This window comes from Balaenoptera physalus, assembly GCF_965194825.1.
Source record: "Balaenoptera physalus genome assembly, chromosome: 12".
Taxonomy (NCBI): domain Eukaryota; kingdom Metazoa; phylum Chordata; class Mammalia; order Artiodactyla; family Balaenopteridae; genus Balaenoptera; species Balaenoptera physalus.
This window is the reverse complement of record NC_138897.1, coordinates 70,470,950-70,498,144: the sequence shown is the minus strand read 5'-3', so window position 1 is coordinate 70,498,144 and position 27,195 is coordinate 70,470,950. Positions and strand designations below refer to the sequence as shown.

General features: G+C 56.6%; 1 protein-coding gene across 1 annotated transcript; it reads left to right on the top strand.

The window, feature by feature from the left end:
* Positions 1-8,649: 8,649 nt before the first annotated feature.
* On the top strand, positions 8,650-18,676 carry LOC309639934 (RIMS-binding protein 3A-like; the record flags this gene model as incomplete). The annotated part of the gene is made up of 1 exon (XM_082417861.1): positions 8,650-18,676. The coding sequence occupies one exon, from the start codon at positions 8,650-8,652 to the stop codon at positions 13,534-13,536; it is 4,887 nt and encodes a 1,628-aa protein (XP_082273987.1). The 3' UTR covers positions 13,537-18,676.
* Between the last annotated feature and the right edge of the window lie 8,519 nt (positions 18,677-27,195).

Sequence of the window (27,195 nt, the reverse complement as noted above, 5' to 3'; positions counted from 1 at the left end):
CCCAGAGACCTGAGAGCCCAGGCTTAACACGGGGAGAGAGTGGGGGAGAAACTAGATGATAAGCCTCATGCAATGAGGACCCTGCCTGTCCTTTATCTCCCCCCAGGGCTGTCACACAGTGGGTGCTCCTAAACATTTGGCAAATGTGGGACTTCCCTGGCGGTCCAGTGGTTAAGACTCCCCGTTTCCACTGCAGGGGGCGCAGGTTCGATCCCTGGTTGGGGAACTAAGATCCTGCATGCTGCACAGCGTGGCCAAAAACAAAAAACAAAACAAAAAACAAGGGACTTCCTTGGTGGCACAGTGGTTAGGACTCCACGCTCCCAATGCAGGGGACCCGGGTTCGATCCATGGTGAGGGAACTAGATCCCACATGCATGCCACAACTAAGGGTTCGCATGCCACAACTAAGGAGCCCACATGCTGCAACTAAGACCTGGCGCAACCAAATAAATAAAAACAACAACAACAATACACATTTGGCAAATGTATGAGGGACTCCATCAGTTACTCCCTAGAGCCGCAGGGGACCTGGGAGCCTGGCCTGGGAAATGACTCTATGGTCCTCCTGTGCACTGGGCCTGGTGCTTAGTGGGCCCAGGTCAATGAAAGAACACGGTTCTATTGGGAACTGCTTCCTCAGAGGGAAGGGGACCCTGCCCTGAAGAAATCCCAAGCCAGCTGAGGAAGTGCAGTGCATATCCTTCACCTTGACGTGCTAAACCAGGAATAGAGGGGTGGGATTGGAAGAGGCCTAGTGCCAAGAACTAACCTTTGCTGCAGCATCTCCTGTATCCTCACCCCCATGGCAAGATGGCTCCCTGGCACCCACTTTGCAAGTGGGCACAGGCCCTGGGCAGCAGAAGGCCATAAACAAGCACACAGTCCGGGTGGGAAAGCTGCCTGGACTTTGGGACCCTTCTCTGGGTCTTAAACCTTCATTGTTTCGCACAGCAGTCCTGCCTTCTGGTCACACCAGCTCCCCTCCACTCAGCCATCCTGTTCATCCAGACCTGACCTTTCTGTGCTACCTTCCTGAGCCTCCAATCAAGAGTGACCTCTTCGGTGGGGCTTCCCTGGTGGCGCAGTGGTTGGGAGTCTGCCTGCCAATGCAGGGGACACGGGTTCGAGCCCTGGTCTGGGAGGATCCCACATGCCGCGGAGCGACTAGGCCCGTGAGCCACAGGTACTGAGCCTGCGCGTTTGGAGCCTGTGCTCCGCAACAAGAGAGGCTGCAACAGTGAGAGGCCCGTGCACCGCGATGAAGAGTGGCCCCTGCTCGCCGCAAATAGAGAAAGCCGACGCACAGAAACGAAGACCCAACGCAGCCAATAATAAATAAATAAATAAATAAATAAAAAAGAGTGACTTCTTCGGGACTTCCCTGGTGGCACAGTGGTTAAGAATCCGCCTGTCAGTGCAGGGGACACGGGTTCGAGCCCTGATCCAGGAAGATCCCACATGCTGCAGAGCAACTAAGCCCATGTGCCACAACTACTGAAGCCCAGGCACCTGAAGCCTGTGCTCCTCAACAAGAGAAGCCACCACAATGAGAAGCCCGTGCACCGTAACGAAGAGTAGCCCCTCCTCACCGCAACTAGAGAAAGCCCGCGCGTAGCAATGAAGATCCAATGCAGCCAAAAATATAATTAATTAATTAATTAATTAATTAAAAAAAAAAAAAGAGTGACCTCTTCCTCCTCTCCCTCCTCCTTCTGGGTTCCAGGCCCTTCTGCTCAAACTCACCACCTGCTGCTCCTTTCTCCAATCAGCACAGGTCCTGGGTGCTCACCTCTAGGTTCAGGGAGGACATACAGGTCCCTGCCCTCAAGGGGCTTGTCACACCCTGGGGAGGCACCAAGGAAAATGACAGAGGTGTGAGGGTTTCTTGAGGCACGCAGGCTCAGACAGGGGCCCTTCAGAGTACAGGGGAGGGGCCGGGAACAGGAGGAGGCATTGCATCAAGAAGGAAGTGCCTCTGGCAAGGCAGGGACTTGGCAATGGTATTCACACTCCACAGGGCCGAAGGGATGCCGGACCTTGGGCTGGACATTTACACCCTCCACTGAGCTCATTGGCACCGCAGGGCCCTGCGCTTAGATGTTCTGTCTCACAGGGGAGGAAGCTGAGACTCTGAGAGAAGTAGCTTGCCCTGCCTCGCCCAGCTGGGAGGAGGGCTCCAGGAGTAGACCCGGATGTGGTCCATGTGGTGAGGCTCTGCCTTGACCTCCCTCTGCCGGCCCAAACCCTCGAGTCCCGCATCCTTACCTGCCCATAGCCTGTGCCCTGGCCTCTGCCCACACTGCCCCCACTGCCCAAGGTGACTGTGTCCTTTCCTCCCCCAACACCGCCTTGTCCCTCTGCAACTGCCAGTCAGGCCTCAGCACATGACTTGCCACCCTGCTTGGGGAACTTGATGGCCTGCAGTGTGCTGGGTCCTGCCGGTGCCGACACACAAGCCTTCCTTTGACACCCCCAACCATCCTCTGAGGTCAGAACTGTTACCAGCCCCATCGAGAGGAAGAAACTGAGGCTCAAGGGGTCAAGCAAGCTTTTCTCAGCTCCCTGGCCATCTAAGGGTCCAGTTCAAGTCTGCTCCTGGACTGTGTGGGGTAAAGTAAGGGCTGGGAGACTCAGCCAACCCAAAGGGCTCCCTCTTTCCCTCCTTCCCTGCTATGCCCCCCTACTCTTCCTCCTTCCTTCCATCCTTCCTTCCTCCCTTCCTTCACAAACCCCATTGGAGGATTTCTGTTTAATGAATGAAGAAATTAACACGGCACCTGCCCCCCACCCTCTGCCCAGACCAGACTGGGTGCTCAGCCAGACTGGGTGCTCCTTTGATGAAGCAAAGACCGTCCCCTGACCTAGAGCAATGGCCAAATGACTGGACGAAAGGTCTTGCCACTAGTGTCAGTGGGAGATGGACAAGGCCTCGAGCTTCTGGCTATGGAGAGAGAAGGGTGGTCGGAATAGGCCCAGAGTGGAGAGGAATGCAGATGCAGAAGACAGAGGATGGGTCTGTCCTGGCAACAGCGGACAGCTGCAAGGCAAGATGCTGCTGGCAGCCCCTCGGGGTCCTCGGGAGGCAGCGGCTTGGGGATTACGATGGCACCCGGGTGGCTGGAGCCCATGGGCAGGCTCTGACGGCACCAGTTCAGAGCCCAGACTTGGGTCGCATGGACCAAGGCAGTTTCCTCCTCTGAAGAGGACAGTGCCAGCCTCCCCAGCTGTGGTGGGACCTCAGGCGTCAGGCCTGTCATGTGCAGGTGGGGGTGGGCTGGCCACCCACGGGGGCGCACGTGTGGGGAGTGAAGCTGAGGCTGCCAGATGAGAGGCCAGCCCAGCAGGCCAGGGAGCCCCAGCCGGAGAGCTGGAAGCTGGCACATGCTGTCCCTGCCCGCCCGGGAGGGCGTGGACTGGCCAGAACAGGCAGCAGGGCCCAGGAGTGGAGGCAGCAAATATATCCATCCAGGAAGGGCTGGTGCTGGGGATGCCAGGCCTCCCACGACCTGGAGCAGGAAGCCCTGGGTGGGCTGCAGCTGAGTGACCCTTCCGCTCTGAGCCCCAGTTCCTCCTCAGGCACACAAGGACCATGACAGACTGAGAGGGGCCGGGGGCTTGGCAGGTCTCTCCGCCCGAGATCCAGTCTCAGCTCTGGGCAGCCCTTGCTCTCCTGCCTCAGCTCAGCTGGGGTCTTCTCCCTGTTAGCACCACCCTCAGCCCGCAGCACTGGCCCACAGTCCGAGTTCACTACGTTCCTTTGCCATATTTGTGTTTAATGCCTGTGTCTGCCCTTGGACTGTAAACTCCTCGAGGACAGAGGCCACATCTGGTCAGCCTGCCTCCGTCTTTAGTCGCGTATTCACTGAGCTTGTACCATGTACTGGGCACTGTTCTAGACGCTGAGGAGGTATCAGAGGACAGACAGAAAACACATTGATGACTCACACATAAGAGAAGTGGGCTGGAAAGCTGGGCCTACTGTGGCCACAGAGGTTGGGGGCTTAAAGCCCTCCAGGGGGCTCTCAGGATGGAGCCCAGGGCCCTCACCAAGGCCTCAAGCTCTGCAAAACGCAGGGCGTGGGTGGCAGAGGAGGGATGCAGATCAGCATCCCAGGACCCCACACGACCCAGAGGTCACACATGGAGCACAGGGCTGGTGATGTGGGGCGAAGCCAGATGTGAGGGGCACGTGCCCCCTCTCAGGATCAGTGGAATCATGGGGTGTTGGGGCAGTGGTGTCTGTGCCCATAATAGACAGCAGGGTCTCTAACCCAGAGGTTCTCAAACTTGTTGCCAGCAGCACACCTTTTTTTCTTTTTTTTTGGCTGCGCCATGAGGCTTGTGGGATCTTAGTTCCCCGACCAGGGCTCGAACGCATGCCCCCTGCAGTGGCAGCACCGCTGAGTCCTAACCACTGGACCGCCAGGGAATTCCCAGCATACCTCTTTAAACACTATTAAAAAACACTATTCAACCAAAGTCCTCCTTAGAACCTGACAAATGACACGAATGAGTGGCCGTGTCCTGTAGGGGCAGTGTCTCCCCTTCAGCTCTGGCATATCCTTCCCACCCCTACAGTATTTTCCAGGAGCCCCGGAACCTAAAGGAGCCCAGTTTGAAAACTACCCATATAATCTATCCCATTCATGTTTTAGGGAAGAAAGCTGAGACCAGAGAAAGCAGTCAAGTTCCCCGAGCTCAGAGTCCATGGGGGTGGCAGGCAGGTCACTGGACAATCAGTGCACAACGTGACAAGTGTGGGATGGCAGGAGCCGGGCACCGGGGCAGCACAGTTTGCTCATCCACTCAACCACATTCCAGAATGCCTCCGATGGGCCTTGGATGGCGCTGTGGGGCTCCCGGGGACTCAGGCTGGGGTCCGCCTCCTGGGTTGAAGCCTGCCCTCCTGCCCTGACTGTTGGCGACCCTGCTTGGGTCTGCAGCAGGACGTCCAGGCTGTGGCGCCCTGCCCAGTGCCCCGAGGCGACTGTCCAGCTTTGCCACAGCTGCCCACGTGCCCTGGCAAGCCACCTGCTCCCGCTGAGCCTCAGGGCCTCGGCCTCTGTCAAACAGAGCCGTGCTGAGGGTCCCGTGGAGACATGCTCCCCGTGGCTCCAAGACCACCTGGACTGTCCCCGTGTTTCACCTTCCCCCTTCCCCCCATCCACCTCTCCTCTCACAGAGAACATCTGGAACCAAAATTCCCTGTGTTCTTGCCACTTGCCACTGCCCAATGGCATCTCCCATGGCGCATCAGGGTTCAAGGGAACCTAGTTTGAAAAACTTGAGTATTAGGAGTTCCTTGGAGGCTTAGTGGTTAGGACTCCATGCTTTCACTGCCCAGGGCCTGGGTTCAATCCCTGGTCAGGAAACTGAGATCCCACAAGCCTTGCAGCGTGGCCCCAAAAAAGAAAACAAAACAAACAACAACAACAAAGAAAAACATGAGTACAACAAAAAGGGTGGAGCCCATAGAGCCAAGTGCTGAATGAACACAGAAAGTGCTTCTCTGAGCCTCGGTTTTCCCACCTGCGAGATGGGTTCAATGTCCTCTACCTGCCTACCTGGGGAAAGTACTGTGTAAGTGAGAGGGCCGTCTGTCTGTCTTGCACCAGGAGCAACCCAGGAAGGTCAGTCACAGAAGAGAGGCTGGGAGGCGGGGGAAATTCACTCTGAGGGTCCTGTGGGTGGCTCGTGGCTAGACAGCCATCCTCAGAGCAGCAGAGCCTGAGCTGTGAGAGGGCCCAGGTGCCACCGGGCCAGGTTGGCACCATACCCTGAGAAGCAGAGGTGTTGCTAATGGGATCACAGCATTAAAGACTGGATGCAAATGGCCGGGTACCAGATGTCCATCCGCATTTCCCAGGAGCTATGTGGTACCACAGCAGGAAGGGCAGGGAAGAGCTGGACTTAAGTAGGGGTCCCAGGCTCCCAACCACACAGGTGGCCAGGCTAAGGGAAGCCCTGTGTGTGTGTGTGTGTATGTGCGCGCGTGCGTGTGCAGGCGTGCGCATGTTCCACAGCTTACGATCCTGCCAACACCTCTCCTGAGACCTGAGCCTCACTCCCGGCCCAGCCTGATGCCTCTGCCCAAGGCCCCAGTGGGCAGCCTTGAGCCTGGGGTCCTCACCCTTGCTGCCAGGTGGTACCTGAATGGGGGAGGCAGACAGGCCAGGTGGCCAGGTGAGGATGTGCTCTTCATGCCCTGCCTGCCTGCCTGGCCCTGGGTACCTCCTTTCTGGGGAGGGACTTTCTTACCCCTCCTCTGAGCCCGTTCTGGGCAGAGACACATGTGTATTAGACACGTCCCTGCTCCAAAAGGAGAGGCACCATGTGGTGTGATCTGAGCTGCAGAGTCCTGGGTCGCCCAAGCCCAGCCTGGAGAGTCAGGGAAGGCTTCCTGGAGGAGGAACTGCTAAGCAGAGGCCAAAGGATAAGATAAGGTTAGTAATAAGTGAGTGGACAAAACCAGGGTTGTGTGGGACCCACTAATCAGCCTATCACCTTGAGCAGAACTCTTAACCCACTGGGGCTTGGGACTTCTCATCTGTCAAATGGGTGGTTTGAATACTGTATGGCAGGGAATTCTCTGGCGGTACAGTGGCTAGGACGCCATGCTTTCACTGCCGAGGGCGCAGGTTCAATTCCTGATTGGGGAGCTAAGATCCTGCAAGCCTCGTGGTGGTATGGCAAATAAATAAATAAATAAATACCGAATGGCAAGCATTAGCATGGAGCGTGGCACATGTTATTTTTGTGTCGGGCCAGGTTGGTATCCCAGCAGGGGAAACAACACATGCAAAGGCCCAGAGGCCTTTGAGCCAGGGGAATTCTTCAGACTCCTGGAAGAAGCTTGTGAAGGTCAAGGCCAAGCCCTAGATGGGGAGATAGGAACTTGCGCAGACCTCAGTGCAGCTCCTACTATACACCCAGCCCTCGGCCAGCGGAGTCCTGGTGTGCCTCCAACCCTGGGAGGCTGGTGCTACCAATATACACATTGTGAAGAGGCTGAGAGGTGAAGTCATCAGTGATCCCTCAGCCAAAAAGTGTCAAAGCCTGGATGGACGCCCCAGACTCTGAGGCTTCCCACCTGCCCTGAAGTATATGGAGTGAGTCCCAGGGAACTCAGAGAGTACCTGGGCTGCCTCCACCATGGAGGCCCTGCCTGACTTCAGCCAAATTCCTACCTTGCAGACCTCAGTTTACCTAGCTGTGAAAGAGGGACTAGAATTAAAATCAGTGAGCTGCTAGAGAGCCTTGCTCTGGGCACTGTATACTCTTACCTCCTTGAAACCTCACAGAGGAAATGGATGCTCAGAGAGGTCAGGAAACTCTGGGAGGTCACACAGCAAGGGAGGGAACTGCATTATTAGCCCATTTTACAGAAGAGAACATGGGAGCAGCTCAAAAAGCTTAAGGACTATTTGCTTCCAAAGTCCCACCAGCCCTAACCATCTGACACACTGCCCCTTGGAGAGCCATGGAAAGTTCTCTGGCCTTGCTGTATCCAGGGAGGTGGTGTGGGGACCCAGCAGGGCCCATACAGGCCTTTGGCTTTACTTTTTGGGAAAGCAGGTAGCCCCGGGCACTCCTGAGCCTGACCAAAGGGCAGGTTGGGCCCTCATGGTGGCCCCATCCTTCACCTCCCTCCCTGCCTCTCCAACTGGCCGTCCCCGCCTCTGGGTTCCACTTGACCCTCTTATCCTTCTGCAAATGTGAAATGTAAGGCTCCCCACTGAGAGAAAGACTGGGTAGGGGTCCTCCCACCTGCGACCCTGAGATTGACCAGATGGCATCAGAGTGCCCATGGAATCTGGAGGCAGAATTTTGCAGGTTTGAATTCCAACTTAGCTACTTCTGGGCCGTGTGACTGTGGGGAGGCCCTTATTTCTCCGAGCGTCCTTGCGGGATGATTGTGAAAATGAACCAAGAAATCATAGGTCAGGGCTATGGTCCTCGAAGGAGCACTTGTCCCCTGTCTCGGCTGGCACCATGCCCAGGCCATGGGCTTGAGACTTCTCTGTAAAATGGGGATAGGAGGTTTAAACAGATAATGCACGCAAGTCCTCGGAAGGGGTCCTTGGATGGGTAGGCACAGTGGAGGTGCAGGAGCCAGATGCCCCCTCCTCTGGGTGAGCCCAGGGCACACCCCCAAGTTTGGGCGTATCCTGTTGCAGTTTCCAGCCACCATACCACCTGAATCCATTGGTGATCTTGAGCCAAACACTGAGCCCCCTTTCTCTAGGCCCAGAGAAGCAGCTCAGGCTTCCCACGGGTTCCTTGGCCTGAAAGGGGTTGTCCAGTGCCTGGAAGAGGGCCGGGGTGGGTCGTAAGGGATATGGTGCCAGGATCAGGGAGAGGCCTGGGGCCAGCGAGACTCGTGGGCATCCTGGGAAGGACAGGGGCTGTGTCCAGCCTGGGTGTCTAGACCCCAGCGCCAACATAGGCAGCCGGGAGAGGAGCACGGGCTAGCCGCGCCCACTGCAGAGGGTGGGAGAACGCGCCCAGAGGCGGAAGGGGCGCGCGGAACCCTCAGGGACCCCGGAAGGGGCTCGTGGGACGGTTGGCCGCGGCCAGGGCAGCAGCCGTTGGCGAGCGGCGGCCTGGGCCAGGCGAGGTCAGGCGTCTTGCCCGGCCGCGACCACCATGACCAAGGACTCGCCCAGCCCTTCTGGCGGCGGCCGCGTGACACCCAAGAAGCCGGCTACTCCGGGCCCGGCGGCGGCGGCGCTGGAGAAGCAGAGGCGGGAGCTGGAGAAGCTGCGGGCCGAGCTGGAGGCGGAGCGGGCGCGCGGGCGGGAGGAGCGGCGGCGCTTCGCTGCCCAAGCGCGACAGCTGCGGGAGGAGGCCGAGCAGGAGCGTCAACAGCTGGTTGATCACCTGCGCTCCAAGTGGGAGGCGCAGCGCAGCCGGGAGCTGCGGCAGCTGCAGGAGGAGGTGCTGCGGGAGCGCGAGGCCGAGATCCGGCAGCTGCTGCGCTGGAAGGAGGCCGAGATGCGGCAGCTGCAGCAGCAGCTGCACCGCGAGCGCGATGGCGTGGTGCGCGAGGCCCGGGAGCTGCAGCGCCAGCTGGCAGAGGAGCTGGTGAACCGCGGCTACTGCGGCCGCACGGGGGCGCCCGAAGACGCCGCAGCACAGTGCCGCTGTCGCCTGCAGGAAGTGCTGGCGCAGCTCCGCTGGGAAACGGACGGAGAGCAGGCCTCGCGCATCCGCCACCTGCAGGCGGCACTCGACGTGGAGCGCCAGCTCTTCCTCAAGTACATTCTGGAGCACTTCCGCTGGCACCCCGCCTTGTCCGGCATCCCCGACCCCCAGGCCGCGCATTCTTCAGAAGAGCCACCCCCTGAGGCCGCCGCCAAGTCCTCATGTCGACTAAAACCCCTTGACGGCCTGAGCGCGGGCGCCCGCGCGCGCTCCCGCTCCCTCGACCGGGTGCCCGCGGCGTGCTCCAACTCCCCGGACAGCGTGCTCCCCGCGCGCGCCAGCTCCCTCGATTCCTTGGCACCAGCGCGTTCCCTCTCGCTCGACAGCACCCTGAGTCGCCCCAAGGCCCCCGAATCCTCCTCTCCAGACGCCTCCATCCCGGGGTCCCTGAGCCCCCCGCCGCCACTATCGGAGCGCAGGAGACCTAGAGACCCGCGAGGAGGGGAAGAGTCCGGGAGTCAGCCCTGCGAAGCCCTGAACCCCCTGCCGCCGGGCCCGGACTACCGCGAGCTGCTGAAGCAGAACTCGGAGCTGTCCGAGGCGCTGCAGGTGCTGGCGCGCCGCTGCTCCGGCCTGCGCGAAGAGAACCTGCAGCTGCGGCGCGCGGGCTTCTCCGACAAGGCGGACGAGAAGGTGAAGCGGCTCAAGGTGAAGCACGCCGAGCTGACTGGCCTCGCGCGGCGCCTGGAGGACCGGGCCCGCAAGCTGCAGGAGACCAACCAGCGTGCTGTGAGCGCGCCTGTGCCCGGCGAGAGCCGCGCGGGCCTGGAGCTGTGCCAGGCCTTCGCCCGCCAGCGTGCGCGGGACTTGTCGGAGCAGGCTAGCGTGCTGCTGGCCAAGGACAAGCAGATCGAAGAGCTGCGGCAGGAGTGCCACCTGCTGCAGGCGCGCATCGCCTCGGGCCTCGGCAGCGCCCCGCTCGCTGCGGGGGGCGCCGCCTGCGCCCAGTGGCTCAACATCAGCGACCTGGACCGGCTGCAACGCGAGTCCCAGCGGGAGGTGCTGCGCCTGCAGAGGCAGTTGACCCTGCAGCAGGCCACCAGCAGCGCCCGGGCGGAGGCGGGCGGGCAGAGCGCGCCATGCGAGGAGGCGCGGAGCCAAGTACAGGCGCTGGAGCGCGAGCTGAGCGCGCAGCGGCGAGAGTGCGCGGAGCTGGGCGCGCAGGCGGCGGCGGCGCGGCGACGCGGCGAGGAGGCCGAGGCGAGGCTGCAGGCGGCGCTCAGCGAGGGCGCCTGGCTGGCGAAGGAGAACGCGCGGCTGCAGGCCCAGGCCGACTGGACGGGAAAGGTGGCGGCCGAGAACAAAGACGTGCGCGGGCAGCTGGGCCTCGCGTGCCGGGAGCGCAACGCCGCCGGCTTGCTGTCGGGGCAGCTGTTGCAGCAGGCGGCACGAGGGCAGGACAGGCAGCAACAGCTGCAGCACGACCAGCAGAAGGCCCTGTGTGATCTCCAGACGGCCTGGGAGGAGAGGCGGGCACTGCAGTGTCAGCCTGGTCACCCTCCCCAGGAACCCCGGGAGGCCCCGCCAGCCCCGGAGTCCCAAGTGAGAAGCAGTGGAAGAACCAAGTTGCAGCTAGGGCCTGAGGACCAAGCATCATCTCAGCCTAGCAGAGCCAAACAGGAGAAGAAGGAAGACTCCCTGCTGGAGAACCCAGTTGCCCTCGGGGAGGCAGCCAGTGCCCCCAAAGTGCCAGATAGAGTCCCAAGCAGCCGACCTCTGGACTCCAGGCCCCAGGCCAAGAAAACCAGCTCCCAGTCGAACTCCTCCTCTGAGGTGGAGTCCATGTGGGCCCCTGTGCCATCCTGCCCTACTCTGGACGTGGACACAGCCAACCAGGTGGAGGATCTGGAGCCCTATAACGTGTCCTCGACCCTGGAAGTGGGGGGTTCAGAGGCCCCCACCACCCCCATGTTCAAGGTCTTCCTGGCTCAGTATAGCTACAACCCATTTGAAGGGCCCAACGAGCACCCCGAGAGCGAGCTGCTGCTCACGGCTGGGGATGACGTGTATGTCTTTGGGGACATGGATGAGGACGGCTTCTACAAAGGGGAGCTTGAGGATGGCCGGCAGGGGCTGGTGCCATCCAACCTGGTGGAGCAGATTCCAGATAGTGACGTCCTGGGCTGCCTGCCCCATGAGTTCCCTGACCTTGGCCCCACTCGACTCCCGGCTGGGCAGGGCAAAGATTCGAAGGAAGACACTGGTCACAGCTTAGTACCTGGGAAAGCCCAGGGGACAGTGGACAGGGGGCCACACGCGACCGTGAGGGTGGGCTCCAAGACCGAAGTGGTAATAGAAATCTCAGATGCCAAGATGGAAGATGGCCGGCTGGGCTCTCAGCAGAGCATGGGCAAGCGGGGCTTCTCCAGACCTCTTCTGGGGACCAACAGTGTCTTTTGTGTGGCCCCTATGCAACTTTACCTGAAGAGTGTTGCAGCCACGTCAGCCGAGATCACCTGGGTTGGCAGCAGCCACCCCCACATGGTGTACCTGGATGACCTGGAGCGTGCCCTGACCCTAGCGGGCGTGAGCTGCTACACCTTCCACCACCTGCATCCCGGCACGAGGTACCAGGCGAGGGTGGAGGTGCACCCACCGTGGGACTCGTTGCCGGTGCGCTGGGAAACAATGTCCTCCACCATCACCTTCAACACACCCTTGGCGGGCCCCCCTGACCCTCCGCTGGACGTGCTGGTGGAGCGCCACGCCTCACCGGGCCTCCTGGTGGTCAGCTGGCTCCCCGTGACCATCGACTCAGCTGGGTCCTCCAACGGAGTTCAGGTCACCGGCTATGCTGTGTATGCTGACGGGCTCAAGGTGGCAGAGGTGGCTGATGCCACCGCCGGGAGCATCCTGTTGGAATTTTCCCAGCTCCAGCTGCCACTGATGTGCCAGAAGATCTCAGTGAGAACCATGTCGTTCTGTGGAGAATCCCTGGATTCGGTGCCGGCTCAGATCCCTCACAACTGCGTCACCTGTCTCCGATTGCCAGAGATGTCTCCCTTTAGCTGCACCTGCGGGGACCCGTCCACCGGCAGAGTGACCTTCCCCATCTGCCCTCAGAGGCTGGTGCTGGCTCCCCTGAGGGCCAAGGCCAGTCCCCACAGCCCCGGAAGCTGCGGGGAGCCCCAGGCCAAGTTTCTAGAAGCATTCCCTGAAGAACCCCCAAGGAGGCAGTCCCCGACGCCCAGACTGAGTTCAGACGGAGAATTTCCAAGTGCAGGGTCAGGCAGCCAAGCCCAGAGGCCCACAGAGGCCCGGGAGCTCTCCAGAAAGGACCAGCTCTTCCAGAAGAGTCCCCAGAACCACAGGCCGCATCTGCCCCGGGGCCAGTCTCGGGGGGAAGAGAACCAGTACCGGCACATGGACACCAGCCAAAGCCCTGCTGCAGGAGTCATCTGTCCATCCCCTGAGTGTGGACCCAGGAAAGAGCCGTGTCAGGAGAAGGCTGCCCTTGAGAAGGTCCTCAGACAAAAGCAAGATGCCCCAGCATTCACCCCTCCCCAGCTGGGTACCAGCCAGCGATACGTGTCTGACTTCTGTGACATTCTGCAGGAGGAGGCAGGGCGCTTCAGTCTATGGGGCACAGAGGGACAAGAGCAGAGGAAGGAGCTCAGGAGACAGAGCGGACCAGGTCAGGCTCTGGGGGGCAAGAGAGAGGGCTGGTTCCAGGAGCCCAGCTTGGCGCTCTGTCCCGCTCCAACCAGCAGGATCATCAGGATGTCCAGGGGTGGCGCGCCACCGCTGGGAACGAGGGTGGACCCTCCAGCCAAGGTCTTTGTGGCCCTCTCTGATTACATCCCCCTGGTGATGTCTGCCACCCCAGAGGCTGCAGAGGAGGAGCTGGCCTTCTGGAAAGGGCAGTTGCTGAGAGTGTGGGGCTCTCAGGACCCCCACGGCTTCTATCGTGGCGAACACAATGGGCAAGTGGGCAACATCCCTGGGCACCTGGTGGCCAAGATGGACACGGGCACGGAGTGTACTGGTCGGAGGTGGCATTTGCCGGGGCAAGGGTACCTGCCCTCCGTGGCCCACCTCGATGGCTTTGGGGGGCTTGGAGGCCCCCAGAGCTCCTTCCCCCTGCCGCAGGGGAGTCCCAGAAGGCCCTCACTGTGGACTCCAAAGACCATGGTGGCGGCTCTGGACTATGACCCCAGGGATGGGCCAGCAGGGGGCCTGGTGAAGGCCAAGCTGTCACTGAGGTTGGGGGATGTGGTCACTATCTATGGGCCTGTGGATGACAAGGGATTCTACTATGGGGAGTCGGGTGGCCACAGAGGCCTGGTCCCAGTCCACCTGCTGGATCACATGTCCCTCCAGGGAGAGTGAGTGCAGCTCCCCGCTGGGGTGGTGGCCTCTGGCCGGCTGCGCCCCACATGCGGACCCACCACCAAGCCCTCCTCACTTTGTGCGCAGCGCCTGCTCCATGCACCAATGCTCGGAACACTCGGCCGTCCCAGTCCTCCTGGCCTCAAGGGCAGCAAGGCTTAGGTCTGAATGGACCTGTTTCCAAAAGAAAGCAGAGCAAGTAGCCCCCGAGAGGCTGACAGGCTGGTAACCAGCAGGTTTTTGGAGAAGTGCCTTTTTCTGCTCCATCATCAGTACGCGTTTTCTTTAGGAGTTTAGCCTTACTCACCCATTGCCTTGTATGAAAGTCTCAAGAGAAGCCTGCCTCTTAAAAAAAAAAAAAAAACGATCAGAATGTTATTTTTTCCATCTTTCGTTCAACTCCTCATTAAAATGTTCATAGAAAAAAGAAAAAGGATATTTTAGAAGTGAAAGCACAATGAAGGAACCAAGCCCGCCTCTCCTCCCTCTCTGCAGACATGTTTCCCTGGCTGGTGGGGGAGGGTGCAAACCCTTTAGGGAGGCTCAGCTCAGCGTCGGCTGGCAGGGCCGCAGAGGGTCCAGCGAAGAGCCAAGGCTGAGAAGCAGGGCCCCACAGGCGGACTGTGTCCCTGGGGTCAGCCCTTTGTGGAGGGTGGGGTCAACGCCTCCCAGCTGGGGGTCCCCCTCTGTATCTTTCCCCAGCGCTTCTCACTTCTGAGGGGCCTCCCTGGGAGGGCGTGTCCACATTCACCCCATTTACAGAAGAGTCACTGAGACTCAGAGGGTCCCCTTGTCTCAGGTCACAGGGCTGCCGAGCTGCTTCCTCCCATGGTCCTCTGGGGGCTCCCACTCCAGAAGGTGGGGACCAAGGCTGGTCTTCATTCTTCTCTGCTTCTATTTGACGCTCCACTTTTCCCCATGTCCCCACTGCTGTCCAAGAAAGGGCACCACCTTCGCTGGGGGCAGGGGGAACCGATTGGAAGCATCCTGCCAGAAGGATTGGATCCAAGAGCAGGTTCTCTGGGGAGTTGGTGAATCGGGTCCAGAAGTTTCCACTGTGCTGTCCCCTGGGCTGAGGTGGGAACAGGGAGGGGCAGGCCCAGGGGATGCCTCAACCCAACCTGCCTTATCCTCAGAGAACATAGGAACCAGCGTGGAGGCCATGTGGTGCATGCACACACTCACCACTTGTGAGTGGAAGCTTCAGGTCTCAGCCTGGGAGGAAACTGTCCACTGAGGGCCATGACCACCCCCTCTCCCGCACAACCACCTGGCCTTCCAGTGAGAAGGTTGGCACAGAGTCTCCTCGGCTGGCTGGAGGGGCAACCCAGACTGGCTCACAATTTCTTTTTTTTTAAATTGGGATGAAATATACATACCATCAAATTTACCATCTCGACCATTTTTAAGTGTCCGGTTCCGTAGTGCTAAGTACATTCACAGTGTTGTGCAACCCATCTCCGGAATGTCTTTTCATCTTGCAAAACTGAAACTCTGCACCCACTACACGACAGCTTCCCATCCCCTCCCTCAGCCCCCGGTAACCTCTAATCTACTTTCTGTCTGTACGAATTTGACTACTCCAGGGAGGTCATGTAAGTGGACTTGCACAGTAAATTGTCTTTTGGTGTCTGGCTTATTTCACTGAGCATAATGTCCTCAAGTTTCATCCATGTTGTAGCAGGTGTCACAGTTTTGTTCCTTCTTAAGGCTGAATCATATTCCATTGTATAGATGGACCACATTTTGTTTATCCATTCATACATCGGGGTTGCTTCCACTTTTTGGGCCCTTGTGAATTATGCTGCTGTGAACACGGGTGTGCAAACATCTCTCAGCTTTCACAATCTTTCACATCATCAGATCTTTGTGAGCTCACAACCCAGAATAGAACCTGAGGCCCATGAGGAACAAGAAAGCTGTTTTTGCAAGAGAGAACTACCCAGCCCCTCCCGGGGCCTGGGCTCAGGTTGGGGGGCTCAGTGGGCTTCCCACAGTCTGGGGGGGGCACAAGTATGGTCCCCACCTACTGGAAGAGCAACGAGAGTTTAGCAAGAGGATAGAAGCTTAATCCAGCACTTTCAGAATTAAATACAGTAGCTGTCATTCCACGGGAACCACAAATGTAACCCAAGGAGAATTATGCTAGCCATATTGTCCCATCAGTTTTTACTTAACCTCCTCTCCTGACCATTGGCCAGCATCTCTCACCTTTTTTCTGATAGCTGCAGAGTAGTCTGTGTCACGGCCAGGAAGTGACACCCCACCCCTCCCTCCTGCCCCACCCTGCCTGTTTTTCTCCGTTGCCCTTACCCACACCTGGTATGTCACCTGTGGTTTTTCTACTGTCCGTGTTCCATCCCTACAGCCACCCCACCCCAGCTGGAATGTAAGCCCCATAAAGGCAGGGAGCTCTTTGGCTTGTTCATTGCCCGGCACATAGCAGATCCTCAATAAATACGCTTTCTCTAGTTGCGGAGGGCGGGGGCTACTCTTCGTTGCAGTGAGCCGGCTTCTCATTGCAGTGGCTTCTCTTGTTGCGGAGCACAGGCTCCAGGTGCGCGGGCTTCAGTAGTTGTGGCTCTCGGGCTCTAGAGCGCAGGCTCAGTAGTTGTGGCTCACGGGCTTAGTTGCTCTGCGGCACGTGGGATCTTCCCGGACCAGGGCTCGAACCTGTGTCCCCTGCATTGGCAGGCAGATTCTTAACCACCGCGCCACCAGGGAAGCCCAGAGCTAGCAATTTTTCATCATCCTCTGTGTGTGGCTCCTGTGCAGGGCTCCAGGGGTTCACATCATGTACTGGGCCTCCCCACCCCCTGGAATAGAGTCAGACATGGACCCCGGGAAGCAGAGGAAGGCTCTAATTCTGATCGTGGGCACTGGGGCAGGTGAGGAGGGAGTCATCCTAGGCGGAGGGAAGAGCAAAGGCCCCGACTCATGGAAATAATGAGCGATTGGACATTTGGGGAAACTCAGGGAGCAGTGGCACGGGCTTGGGGGGAGGGGATGGGGACAGGTGCCCACCTGCTGGCGAGGGCCCACTCTCCTGGAAGGGTTTCAAAGTCAGTCCCCGGGCGCTTTCTCACGCCGCCACCAGGGGGCAGCCTGCGCGCACCGAGGGCTGCTCCGCGGGGACTGCGCCCCTGGGTCAGGGCAGCAGGAAAAGTCTCTGACGCTGTAGGCCTGGGACTCAGGCCCCGCCCAGCCCTGTTCTCTCCCTGCCCTCTCCCCAGAGCACCCTGGGAGGTCCCCCATGTACCCACAGGAGCCATCCTTCTTCCATCCTTGGGGAGACTGGCCAACCCCAGTGTCCCCAAGGCCACGGGAAGTGTCAGTGAATGAGTAAAGAAACGCAGGGCTTGGCAGGCTGGGGGAGGCCACTGAGCAGCCACCTGGGTCTGAACCCTAGCCTGCCAGTGGACAGCTGGGAGGCCTCTCTGAGACTCAGTTTCCTCATCTGTGGCAGGGCTGGGGCAGGAGGGTTGATTTGAGCAGGTCATATGTACTGAGCACGTGGCCCAGAGTCAGGACCCAAAGGAAGACCAAAGAAGCTGGTGAGGGCACAGGTGATGGGGGTGTGGGTCGGTAGCAGGGCAGATAGTTCTGGGCCCACGTCTCTTCCCCCTGGGGCCCTGAGGTCCTGAAGGCTTTGAGCAGGGGCAGGGGGAGGCCACACAGGTGCAGCAAGGTGAGCAGCTGAAGAAGAGCAGATGCCTGGCCGGGGCCCCTCCCGACTGACCAGACGACCTGGAGGCCCAAAGCCTGTCAAGGCCTGCCCAGGCCTGCCCAGGAAGGGATGGGGGACGGAAGGATGGAAGCTCAGCTGGCCAGAGGGCAGAGGGAGCTATGGAGTGGGCAAACGGGCAGTATCCGGAGAGTCCAGAGAGTTCTGGAGCTAGGGTCACTGAGCCTGTCCTGGCGCCAGCCACTTCTGCCTGGGGGCCTCTGGCCAGGGCCCAGCACATCGCCAGCCCTCCCCCCAGTCTTTTCTCGTCAGGGACCTCATGTCCCATTCTCGCTCCCCACAATGTTGGCCTGATTTACCCCCCTTCACCGACACGTAGACAAGAGCTGCACCCACAAACCAGCCTGAAGATGGCCGTGTGGCTCCTCCAGCCCTTCCGGAGGCTCACCTGCTGTGGGGAACCCCATCCTGCTGGGGGCCCCTGGGACCAGCCCATCCTCCCTCTCTTTCTCTCAGTGACTGCTCTCTGCCAATGTGCATATTCAAAACATAATGTTAGGGTGGGAGGGAGGGAGATGCAGGAGGGAAGAGATATGGGGATATATGTGTATGTATAGCTGATTCACTTTGTTATAAAGCAGAAACTAACACACCATTGTAAAGCAATTATACTCCAATAAAGATGCTAAAAAAAAAAAAAAGGTGATATCCAAAATGTCAATTCTGACTTCTCAAGAAAATATTAAATTATTATGTTCAGAATAATTAAAAAAACAAAAAACAAAAAACATAATGTTAACTGATCAATTCCAGAGTCCTTATATGAAATCTGTGTGCATAAGAGCAACACAGCATGGAGGTCACAACATAAAAAGCTCAGAGACACCTCCGAGGCCCATTTGAAGCTCATTTCACCTTTTGGTCAACACCCTGTCTCCCTGTCTCACCCCCTGGAGGTCGGATTTGGAAGCAGGGTTGGGGCTGGCGGGGGGTCAGGGGTTCCCCCTAAGGCAGATCCCGCTGGGCCAACTCAGGTCTTGTGAAACCGACAATATCGCCAGGTGAGGCTGGCTCCAGACCCTGGGCACGGAGGGTTCCTGGGGCTGTGGTGACACCAGGGACACCCCAGCTAGTCCCACAGGAACGGACCCATGGCAGACCCCACCAGTCTGTCCCAGTTCCGATGGCTGGGGGGGGTCTGTCATGCGTCTGTTCTGGGACCCATGAACAGAACAGAGGCTCCCCCTCTCTCAAAAGCCCTGGCCTCTGATACCTGGCTACGGGCCCCATTGTGCTCTGGGCCCTCAGGGAAATTCCCTTTCGATCCTCCAGTAACTGACCACCTGATGTGCTGTGCCTGCCTGGCTGGACATCCAGGACACTGACCTCAGCCTGAGGGACCCCATGGGCCACGTCCCCTTGGTCAGGGTGCTTTGGTCAGAGGGGGCTCACCTGGAGGCTTGGACCCTCCTGCTCAGTTTCCTCTTTTCTAAAATGGGCCTTCCAGCTGCCCGGCCCCTTCAGCCAGCTCACTCCGGATGTCCTTCACAAGTGCCCTCCTTTGCGTCTTGGGACCATCTTCCCCACCTTCCCCATCCCACCTGCCCCCACTGGATTCGGCTGCCCCTCCCAGGTGCATGGACAGCCTCCAGGCACAGTCCGAATGGCCTGGAATTACTCATTAACTCTGCTGCTTCCCCTATCAGACTGGGTCCTCCTCGAGCCCTCTGTGCAGGCATCGTGACCTGGCGACATGGCGTGGAGCAGACGTCAAACTGGACGCCGCCTTAAGAAAGGGTTGGCCTGGGGCTCCTGGTGGCCGCACTTCCCAATGAGACCTGGCCTGTATGGAGCCCTCACCATGTGCCTCAGCTTAGGTATGCTCGAGGCCACCTTATCCAGGGGGGTATAATTATTTCCCCTTTTTACAGATGGAGAAACTCGGGCTCAGAGATGGGAGGTCATTCATCAAGGTCGTTCAGCAAGTTGGTGGCAGAGCAGGGGGTCTGAGCCCAGGTGTGTCCCTTTGCCCCTTGCCCTTATCTATCTGGAGGATTCCTTCCCCCAGCCTGGGGGCAGGGCCTGGGTCTAGGGAGGAGGCCAGAGGGAGGGATAGTCAGGAATTCAAATTGGTAGAGCTGGTGGGGGAGGGCTGGAGTGCCTGGGAGTGGCCAGCAGTTAGGGCTTGGGCAACAGGGCCCTCTGTGTGCGGGACGCCGGGGGAGGTGGGGGCAGCTGGGCAGGTACAGACTCTGCTGAGTCAGAGATGCCCCAGGGTCTCCAGGGGGAGGCGTCTGGCAGGTGGCGCTGGCTGGAGCCAGTGAAGACACCCCAGGGTGGTGGGCCAAGGGGTAGAATTGGGCGCTGAGGCCCCACCCCAGGATCATTGGGATTTAAGGAGAAAGAGGCCTCCGAGAGGGCAGAGGGCCACATTTTCCAGATGGAGGGAGTGGTCAGCCCCACAAGGTCAGGCAAGATAAGGGCCGTTGGGCCCAGCCTCCCTCGTGACTGTGACCAGAGCCTGCTGTCCCAGCCCAGGGGCTTCCTGGTGTCCAGGCCACGAGGGAGCTGGCCCCTCCCCTACTGCACAGGAAGCCCCACTAGGCCCTGCTGAGGGAGGAGGCTCCCCAAAGAAAACTGCAAAGCTGGAACTTGGAAATTCCAAGCGCTCCCCACCCTGTGCAGCCTTGGTCCACCACCATCCCTCTGGTGATCCAGCAGAGCCCCCAGGACACTGCCCCCAGCTGGGATTCAGGAGGGGCCGGCCTTCTCCACTCCTGCCCCCTCCTCCTTCTGCCCACCTCTTCCCACTCCTCGGTTGGAGGTTCTGCTGGGCTTCTGCTTGCCCACCCAAGCCCAGTGAGTAGACACTGCTATCAGCGCCATTTCACAGGTGGGAAAACTAAGGCTGATGGCTATCAGTTCTAGGGCAGCCAGCTGGTCAGTGGCACGGCCAGGATTTGGATCCTGGTCCAATTGCCTCCCCATGCGCTTCCCCCAGAAACAGACCTGCCAGCCTTGGTCTACACCCTCCCCAACTCAGAGTGACAACAGGGCCCCCTCCTTCATCCGTCCATTCCCCTGGGCCAGGTGCAGGGGCCGCAGCTTCCTGCAGACAGACCCCACAACAGACCCTGCCAGTCTAATGGTGGAGGCAACCAGGAAACTGAAGAGCAAGGTGGGGGCTGATCAGGAGCGGGAGGCCCAGGCCTGGGGGAGTTTGCAAGCAAGTAGGGGGCAGGCAAAGCTTCCCAAGAAAGGGAGGCTTCACTGAGATTTTTTTTTTCTTTAATTCCTGATTATTTTTCTTTCTTTCTTTCCTTTTTTTTAATTAATTTTTTTTGGCCGTGCCACACGGCATGTGGGATCTTAGTTCCCCAACCAGGGATCGAACCCACGCCCCCTTCAGTGGAAGCTCAGAGTCTAACCCATTGGACCACCGGGGAATTCCCTATTTTTCTAAAAAATAAAAATAATACATAGACGTGATGTAACAATTCCAACAATACAGGAGCACCTTGAGTTAAATGTGAAGACTCCCCACCCCTCCCCACCTCCTCCTCCCATGGGTCTCTTGCCCTGGCTTTCTTTAGGAATTTAACAACCACATATAGGAATGGAAACACATATATAATTTCTGAAAACCAGAAATGTGATTACATCGTCCACACTGTTCTGGATCTTGCTTCTCCCACTTAGAAGAATGTCTTGGCCAATGTAACAGTAAACCTTTCACCCCTCCTGGCCTGTCTGCCTAGGGACAGTGCCACACCTTCAGCTGGGCTCCAGGGCTGTCTTGCCTCCCCTGGGTGATCGGTGGACTGGGCTCCTCTGCACGCCTCCCGCACAAATTTGTTCAAGACCCTGGAAGCTGGCCTGGGCTGGCGACGCTCCCCACCTCTTGACTCTCATCACGCCCCCACGGTCCCCTGTGCTTGGCACCTGTCCTGCCAGCCTCCTCTGGGTGCCTCAAAAAGCCTTCTCTCCCTTCAGGAGTTTGTACCTGCTGCTCCCCTGCCTGGCCTCACCCTGCCTCCCACCCAAAGTCTGGCCTTTGGGTCTCAGCTATTAATTCACACATGAACCAAATCACTACTGATCACAGTCCTAGGCACCGGCTGCAGCAGTGAACCATGGATGATCAACAGGGTCATCACGGATGGTGCAGGGATGGAGAGGGAAACAGGGAGTGAGGATAAAGAGTGAAAAACGGCCGGGCCTGGAGAGGCGCTGGAGCTGATGATGCTGAGGAATGGCGTGCCGGGCAGAGGGCACCACATGGCCCCGCCAGCCAGGGCAGGACCTTTTGAAGCAGCCTGCACCGCTCCCAGCCCTGTCCAGCCCTGCTGTGAGCATTCTCTCATCTCCCCCCTTGACCTTGGTCCGCTGGGCCCCCTGTGTGCCGTTCACTAGCCTGTGCCCACCTCCTTCCTCCTCAGTGTCAGCAACTGTGGCTTGAATGACCATCAGGGGCTGTGGCCTCTTTTGGGCTCAGGGTGCCTGGCTCTGCCTGGGGCTGTGGGATTACAAAGTGAGGGGAGGGGGCTAGTGAGGGAAGGGCCCTGTCACAAGGCAGGGCCTTAACTGGAGAGAATGTGCATGTCAGGGGCCTTTCTTCAGATGCTGGCTGTTTCAAGAGGCTGCACCGAGCTCTTGCCTGTCGGGGGGCCTGGGTCAAGCTCTGCTGTGTAACCTTGGGCAGGTGACCTTAACCTCTTTGAGCCTCAGTTTTCTCATCTATAAAATGGGGTAGTAACACCCCCCTCTCAGAGGTGGTGTTGAAGAGTAGCAAGCCCATGTGTGTGAAGTGCTTGCCTGTCCCTAGAGTGAGGAACCAATGTTGGCAGCCAATATCAGCAGCTCAAATTTGGGTGGGGCTGCTGCTCTTGCAAGAGAAATTCTGCTTCCCCGTTGGGCAGCCTGAACACCAAGTTGCTGCAGTGCCACTCTCTCCCCTGTGCGTACCATGTGCCATGCAACCCTTGTGACAAGGAATGAATGAAGCCCACAGGGCTTGGGAAGCAGCAGGTGGGGTACATTGCTGCAGGAGGGAAGTGGGGTCGGGAGGAAACCCATTCACTCATTCCTTTGACTTTTCATTGAGCGCCTGTTTTTTTTTTTGTTCTTTTTGTTTTTATTTTTTAAATTTTTTGGCCATGTTGCACAGCATGTGGGATCTTAGTACCCCGACCAGGGATTGAAGCTGCTCCCCCTGCAGTGGAAGCATGGAGTCTTAACCACTGGACTACCGGGGAAGTCCCTGAGCACCTGTTTGATGTCAGGCTTGAGCCGGGTTGGTACTGGGTCTACAAGAAGGAACAAGACAGTCTTCCTGCCCTCAAGGCACCTGTCCAGCAGCAGCAGCAGCAGCAGCAGCAGCAGCAGGACTGGATCGGGGTGAACAGCCTGGGATTGGGGAGGGGGGACTTCCTGAAGGAGATGACGTCGGAGCTGGGTAGGAGTTCTCCAGGCAGAGGTGGGGAGGAGGAAGAAGGGTGGCTCAGGCAGCAGGAGCCCTGGGTGCCAATGCCCAGAGGTGGGAGGAGAAATCACAGCATGTACAAGGAACAGAGTTTTCTGATACAGGTTGGGGCGGGGGGTGGGGGAGGAGAGGTGAGATGTGATATTGTATGGGACATATTTATACTAAAATATTATTAGTTGTTTATCTGAAATGCAAATTTTAACTGGGCATCCTGTATTTTTTTATTTGTTATATCTTGCTGTCACATTAAGAAGCAGCAGTTTACCCTTTTGGGATATTTTGTGTGTTTTTCTTTCTTTCTTTCTTCCTTCCTTCCTTCCTTCCTTCCTTCCTTCCTTTCTTTTCTTTCTTCCTTTTTTATTGAGATGAGATGATGGTAAAAGTAGCAGATCAGGGGGAGGGATAAATCAGGAATTTGGGAGGAACAGATACACACTACTATACAGAAAATAGATAAACAACAAGGACCTACTGTATAGCACAGGGAACTCTATTTGATATTTTGTAATAACCTATATGGGAAAAGAACTTGAGAAAGAATACATGTATATATTCATATACATATATATGTATCTGAATCACTTTGCTGTACACCTGAAACTAACACAACATTGTAAATTAGCTATACTTCAATTAAAAAAAAAAAGTAGCAGATCAGCTCTCCTGCCTGGCTTGAGTCATCCTACACCGACATAGCGACATAGCAATCGTAGTTACTTTACCTAGGACTTGCCAGAGCCTGACTCGACTCTACCTGCCCAGCCTCATCTCATTGAATCCTCCCAGGAGCCCCAGGGGCAGGTGCCATTATTATTCCCAAATGACTGATGGAGGAAGATGATCAGAGAGGTTAGGTCCTGTATTAGACACACAGAATCCAGAGGGAGTTGGGACAAAAAAACACACCTCATTCTCACTGGTTCTCCCATCCCTGCCACTATGTGGTTTTTATATTTCCACATTACTTTCCACCCAGATATAGTTTTACGGGGTTGCTGTTAGCAAAAACAAAATTTTGAAATCTGCTATTTTCACTTAATATTATATCAAAACTTCCCAAGTTTTTTTAAAATATTTATTTATTTACTTATTTTATTATTTATTTATTATTTATTTTGGCTGCTCTGGGTCTTAGTTGCAGCATGTGGGCTTCTAAGTTGTGGCATGCATGCGGGATCTAGTTCCCCCACCAGGGATCGAACCCAAGGCCCCTGTATTGGGAGCGCAGAGTCTTACCCACTGGACCACCAGGGAAGTCCCCCACCACCCCCAACTTTTTAAGTGTGTCTATGTAATGATATTGCACTAGAAGCAGAAGCGTAACCATGCTTGGATTTTATGAAGTGCTTGACCGGAAGTCAAGCTTGGGGGTGGCCCCTGGAGGTGGGGACACCATGCAAGGCTACCCAGTAACCAGGACAGAGATGGTGAGAGTCTAGCTCACTGTGATTTAGAAATCTGCCCCCCAACCCAGACATCTTTTTTTCCTGGCTTTAAAAAATATGTACTAAGTATGCAGAATTTGGAATGTTTTGGAAAGTTAAAGAAGCAGGAAAAATAAAACCTCACGCTCAGGATCTGAATTGCTACATCATTTTGGGTAAGTATACCTGGCAGGACCTATTCAAGTTGAAAACACCCACATATCACTAAACCCATAGATTCTACTTCTAGAAAACTATTCTACACAAGTAAGATCTTTTTTGGTAAGACGTGAAGAGACACATGTTGACATCAGAGTAGGAAGTGTAGATGCACAGGTGTTAACGTTACTTCAGAGCGCAGACTGGGGAGAGGAGAATTAGTAACTTTTAAAACATGTAGGGACTTCCCTGGTGGCTCAGTGGTTAAGAATCCGCCTGCCAATGCATGAGACACGGGTTCGAGCCCTGGTCCAGGAAGATCCCACATGCCGCGGAGCAACTAAGCCCATGAGCCACAACTACTGAGCCTGTGCTCTGGAGCCCGAGAGCCACAACTACTGAGCCCTTATGTCACAACTACTGAAGCCTGCGCGCCTAGAGCCCGTGCTCTGCAACAAGAGAAGCCACGGCAATGAGAAGCCCGTGCACCGCAACAAAGAGTAGCCCCCACTGCCCGCAACTAGAGAAAGCCCGCACACAGCAACGAAGACTCAACACAGCCAAAACTAAATAAATAAATAAATTTATATTTAAAAAACACACACTAAAAAAAAAAAAAAAAAACACACACACTAAAATATATCCGTGTATTAAAAAAAATCCCAAACCCTAGGAAGAACCTCTGTAAATATTTTGATGTATTTTCTTCATTTGCTTTTCCACGGATCAATAGTTTGCATGCATCAGGTACATACAATTTTGTAGTTTGCTTCTTTCTTTTCTTTTTTTTTTTTTGCTTCATATCATTTGCATGCTTCCAAATTGTAAAATGGTATTTATAAATACCATTCGTAGTGACTGTTTACCATTCCATCATGTGGACCATTTAACCAATCCCCTATTGTCATTTACTTTGTGTATTATTTTGTCATTATTATAAATAACACTTTAAAAATATGATCACACATTAATTTTAAAAATATTTTATTGAAATATAGTTGATTTATAGTGTGTTAGTTTCAGGTGTACAGCAAAGTGATTCAGTTATATATATATATAAATATATAAATATTTTTTTTACATTCTCTTCCATTATAGGTTATTACAAGATATTGAGAATCATTACTCATACATTAATTTTCAAATGCAAATGAAACGAGTGACCAGTGAGTACCTGTAAGTCTCAGGTGTGCTCCTGGCACCAGGGTTCCAAATCCAAGCTTACAGTCTGGTTAGAGAGACCAACCATCAAGCATACAGTCTACAAATGCAGTTAATTTCCTTAAAACAAAATCCCAGAAGAGGAATTACTGGTCCAAGGGGGTATGCTCATTTTAAAAGATTTTTATTTTTGGCTCTTACTGCCAAATTCATGTTCATGAATTTTTTTTTTTAATAATTTTTTTTTTTTTAACTTTGGGTTTATATATTTATTTATGGCTGTGTTGGGTCTTCGTTTCTGTGCGAGGGCTTTCTCTAGTGGCGGCAAGTGGGGGCCACTCTTCATCGCGGTGCACGGGCCTCTCACTGTCGCGGCCTCTCTTGTTGCGGAGCACAGGCTCCAGACGCACAGGCTCAGTAATTGTGGCTCACGGGCCTAGTTGCTCTGCGGCATGTGGGATCCTCCCAGACCAGGGCTCGAACCTGTGTCCCCTACATGGGCAGGCAGATTCTCAACCACTGCGCCACCAGGGAAGCCCCGTTTGTGAATTTTGAGGCAACTTATATGCTTCCAGTAGTATAGGAGAGTGATTACCCACCAGACCCCTGACTGTGTTTGAAGGTTATCATTTGAAACTGATCTCCAATTTGTTAAAAAAGCAAAGAAAAAAGTTTTAATTTGCTTGTCTTTGGTTAGTAGGGCATTGACAGCTTTTCAGTAGTTTCTTCAAATAGTCCTCCACTGAGCTCCATTCCAGGGATGTTTCTTTGCTTCTTCATTGATGTTTGATACTTCCTTTTTCATCACGTTCTTACCATTTCTGGGCTCTGTTTGTAGGCTTTCTGTTTCTGGGTCAGATTGCCCTGAGTTGAGTACAGTAGCTTCACAGTTTGTTTTAATACGTTAGGGCAAGTCCACCCTTGTTCCTTTTTCTGTTCCCAAGGAGGGAAATGATAGCTGTTTGGGGTTATTTACTCTTCCAGGTGAAGTGAGAATTTTGTTAAGTGTCGGAACCGTCCTGCTAGGGTTGCATTAAAAGTACATGTTTATTTGGAAGAACGAGGCCACAGTCAGCCTTCCTGGGTAGTCTCGATTCCAGTCTTGACTGGTAAATCTGGGCCCCTCACAGGCTTTAGCTGGCTCGTCCTATTATTTGGTGTCCAAAGTGGGGAGAGGTTCACCAAGTGACCCCTAGAGCAGCGTCGCGGCCCCCGGCGCGCCCCAGCCCCTCCGAACAGCCTGGGTCCGGCCGGCCGGCCTGGGGGCATCGCTTGACCCCGGGGGCCTGCGAGGGGCTGCGGCCACCGGAAGGGGCTGGCTGAGCTCGGCGAGTGGCGACCTCCGCGCCCTCGGAGCAGGTAGGGCCGGCGGGGCTGCGCGGGGCCGCGGGCGGTGGGCCGGGCCGGGGGCTTCCTTCTCCGGACACGGAGGCCCAGGACCCCAGACCGCACCACGCCGTCTGCAGCCCGCGGCTGCGCGGTGACGCTGGCCGCCCGCGGGGGCACGGAGCGGGACTGCCAGGGGTCAGGGTCAGGCCCAAGAAGTGTAGGCTCCCAGTGTGGGGGCCGAGCCCCCACCCGAGGGGTGCGGTCCGGTGTTCCGGGGCTGAGGTCGCGGCGCCAGCCCCGCACCCGCGGTCGGTCGGCCACACACCGTGGTCAGGGTCGGGGTCCTGGCTCCGGGTCCCGGCTCCTTCCGCGCGCCCCTCCCCCACGGCGCCTCCGCGCGGCCGCCTAGGCCCCGC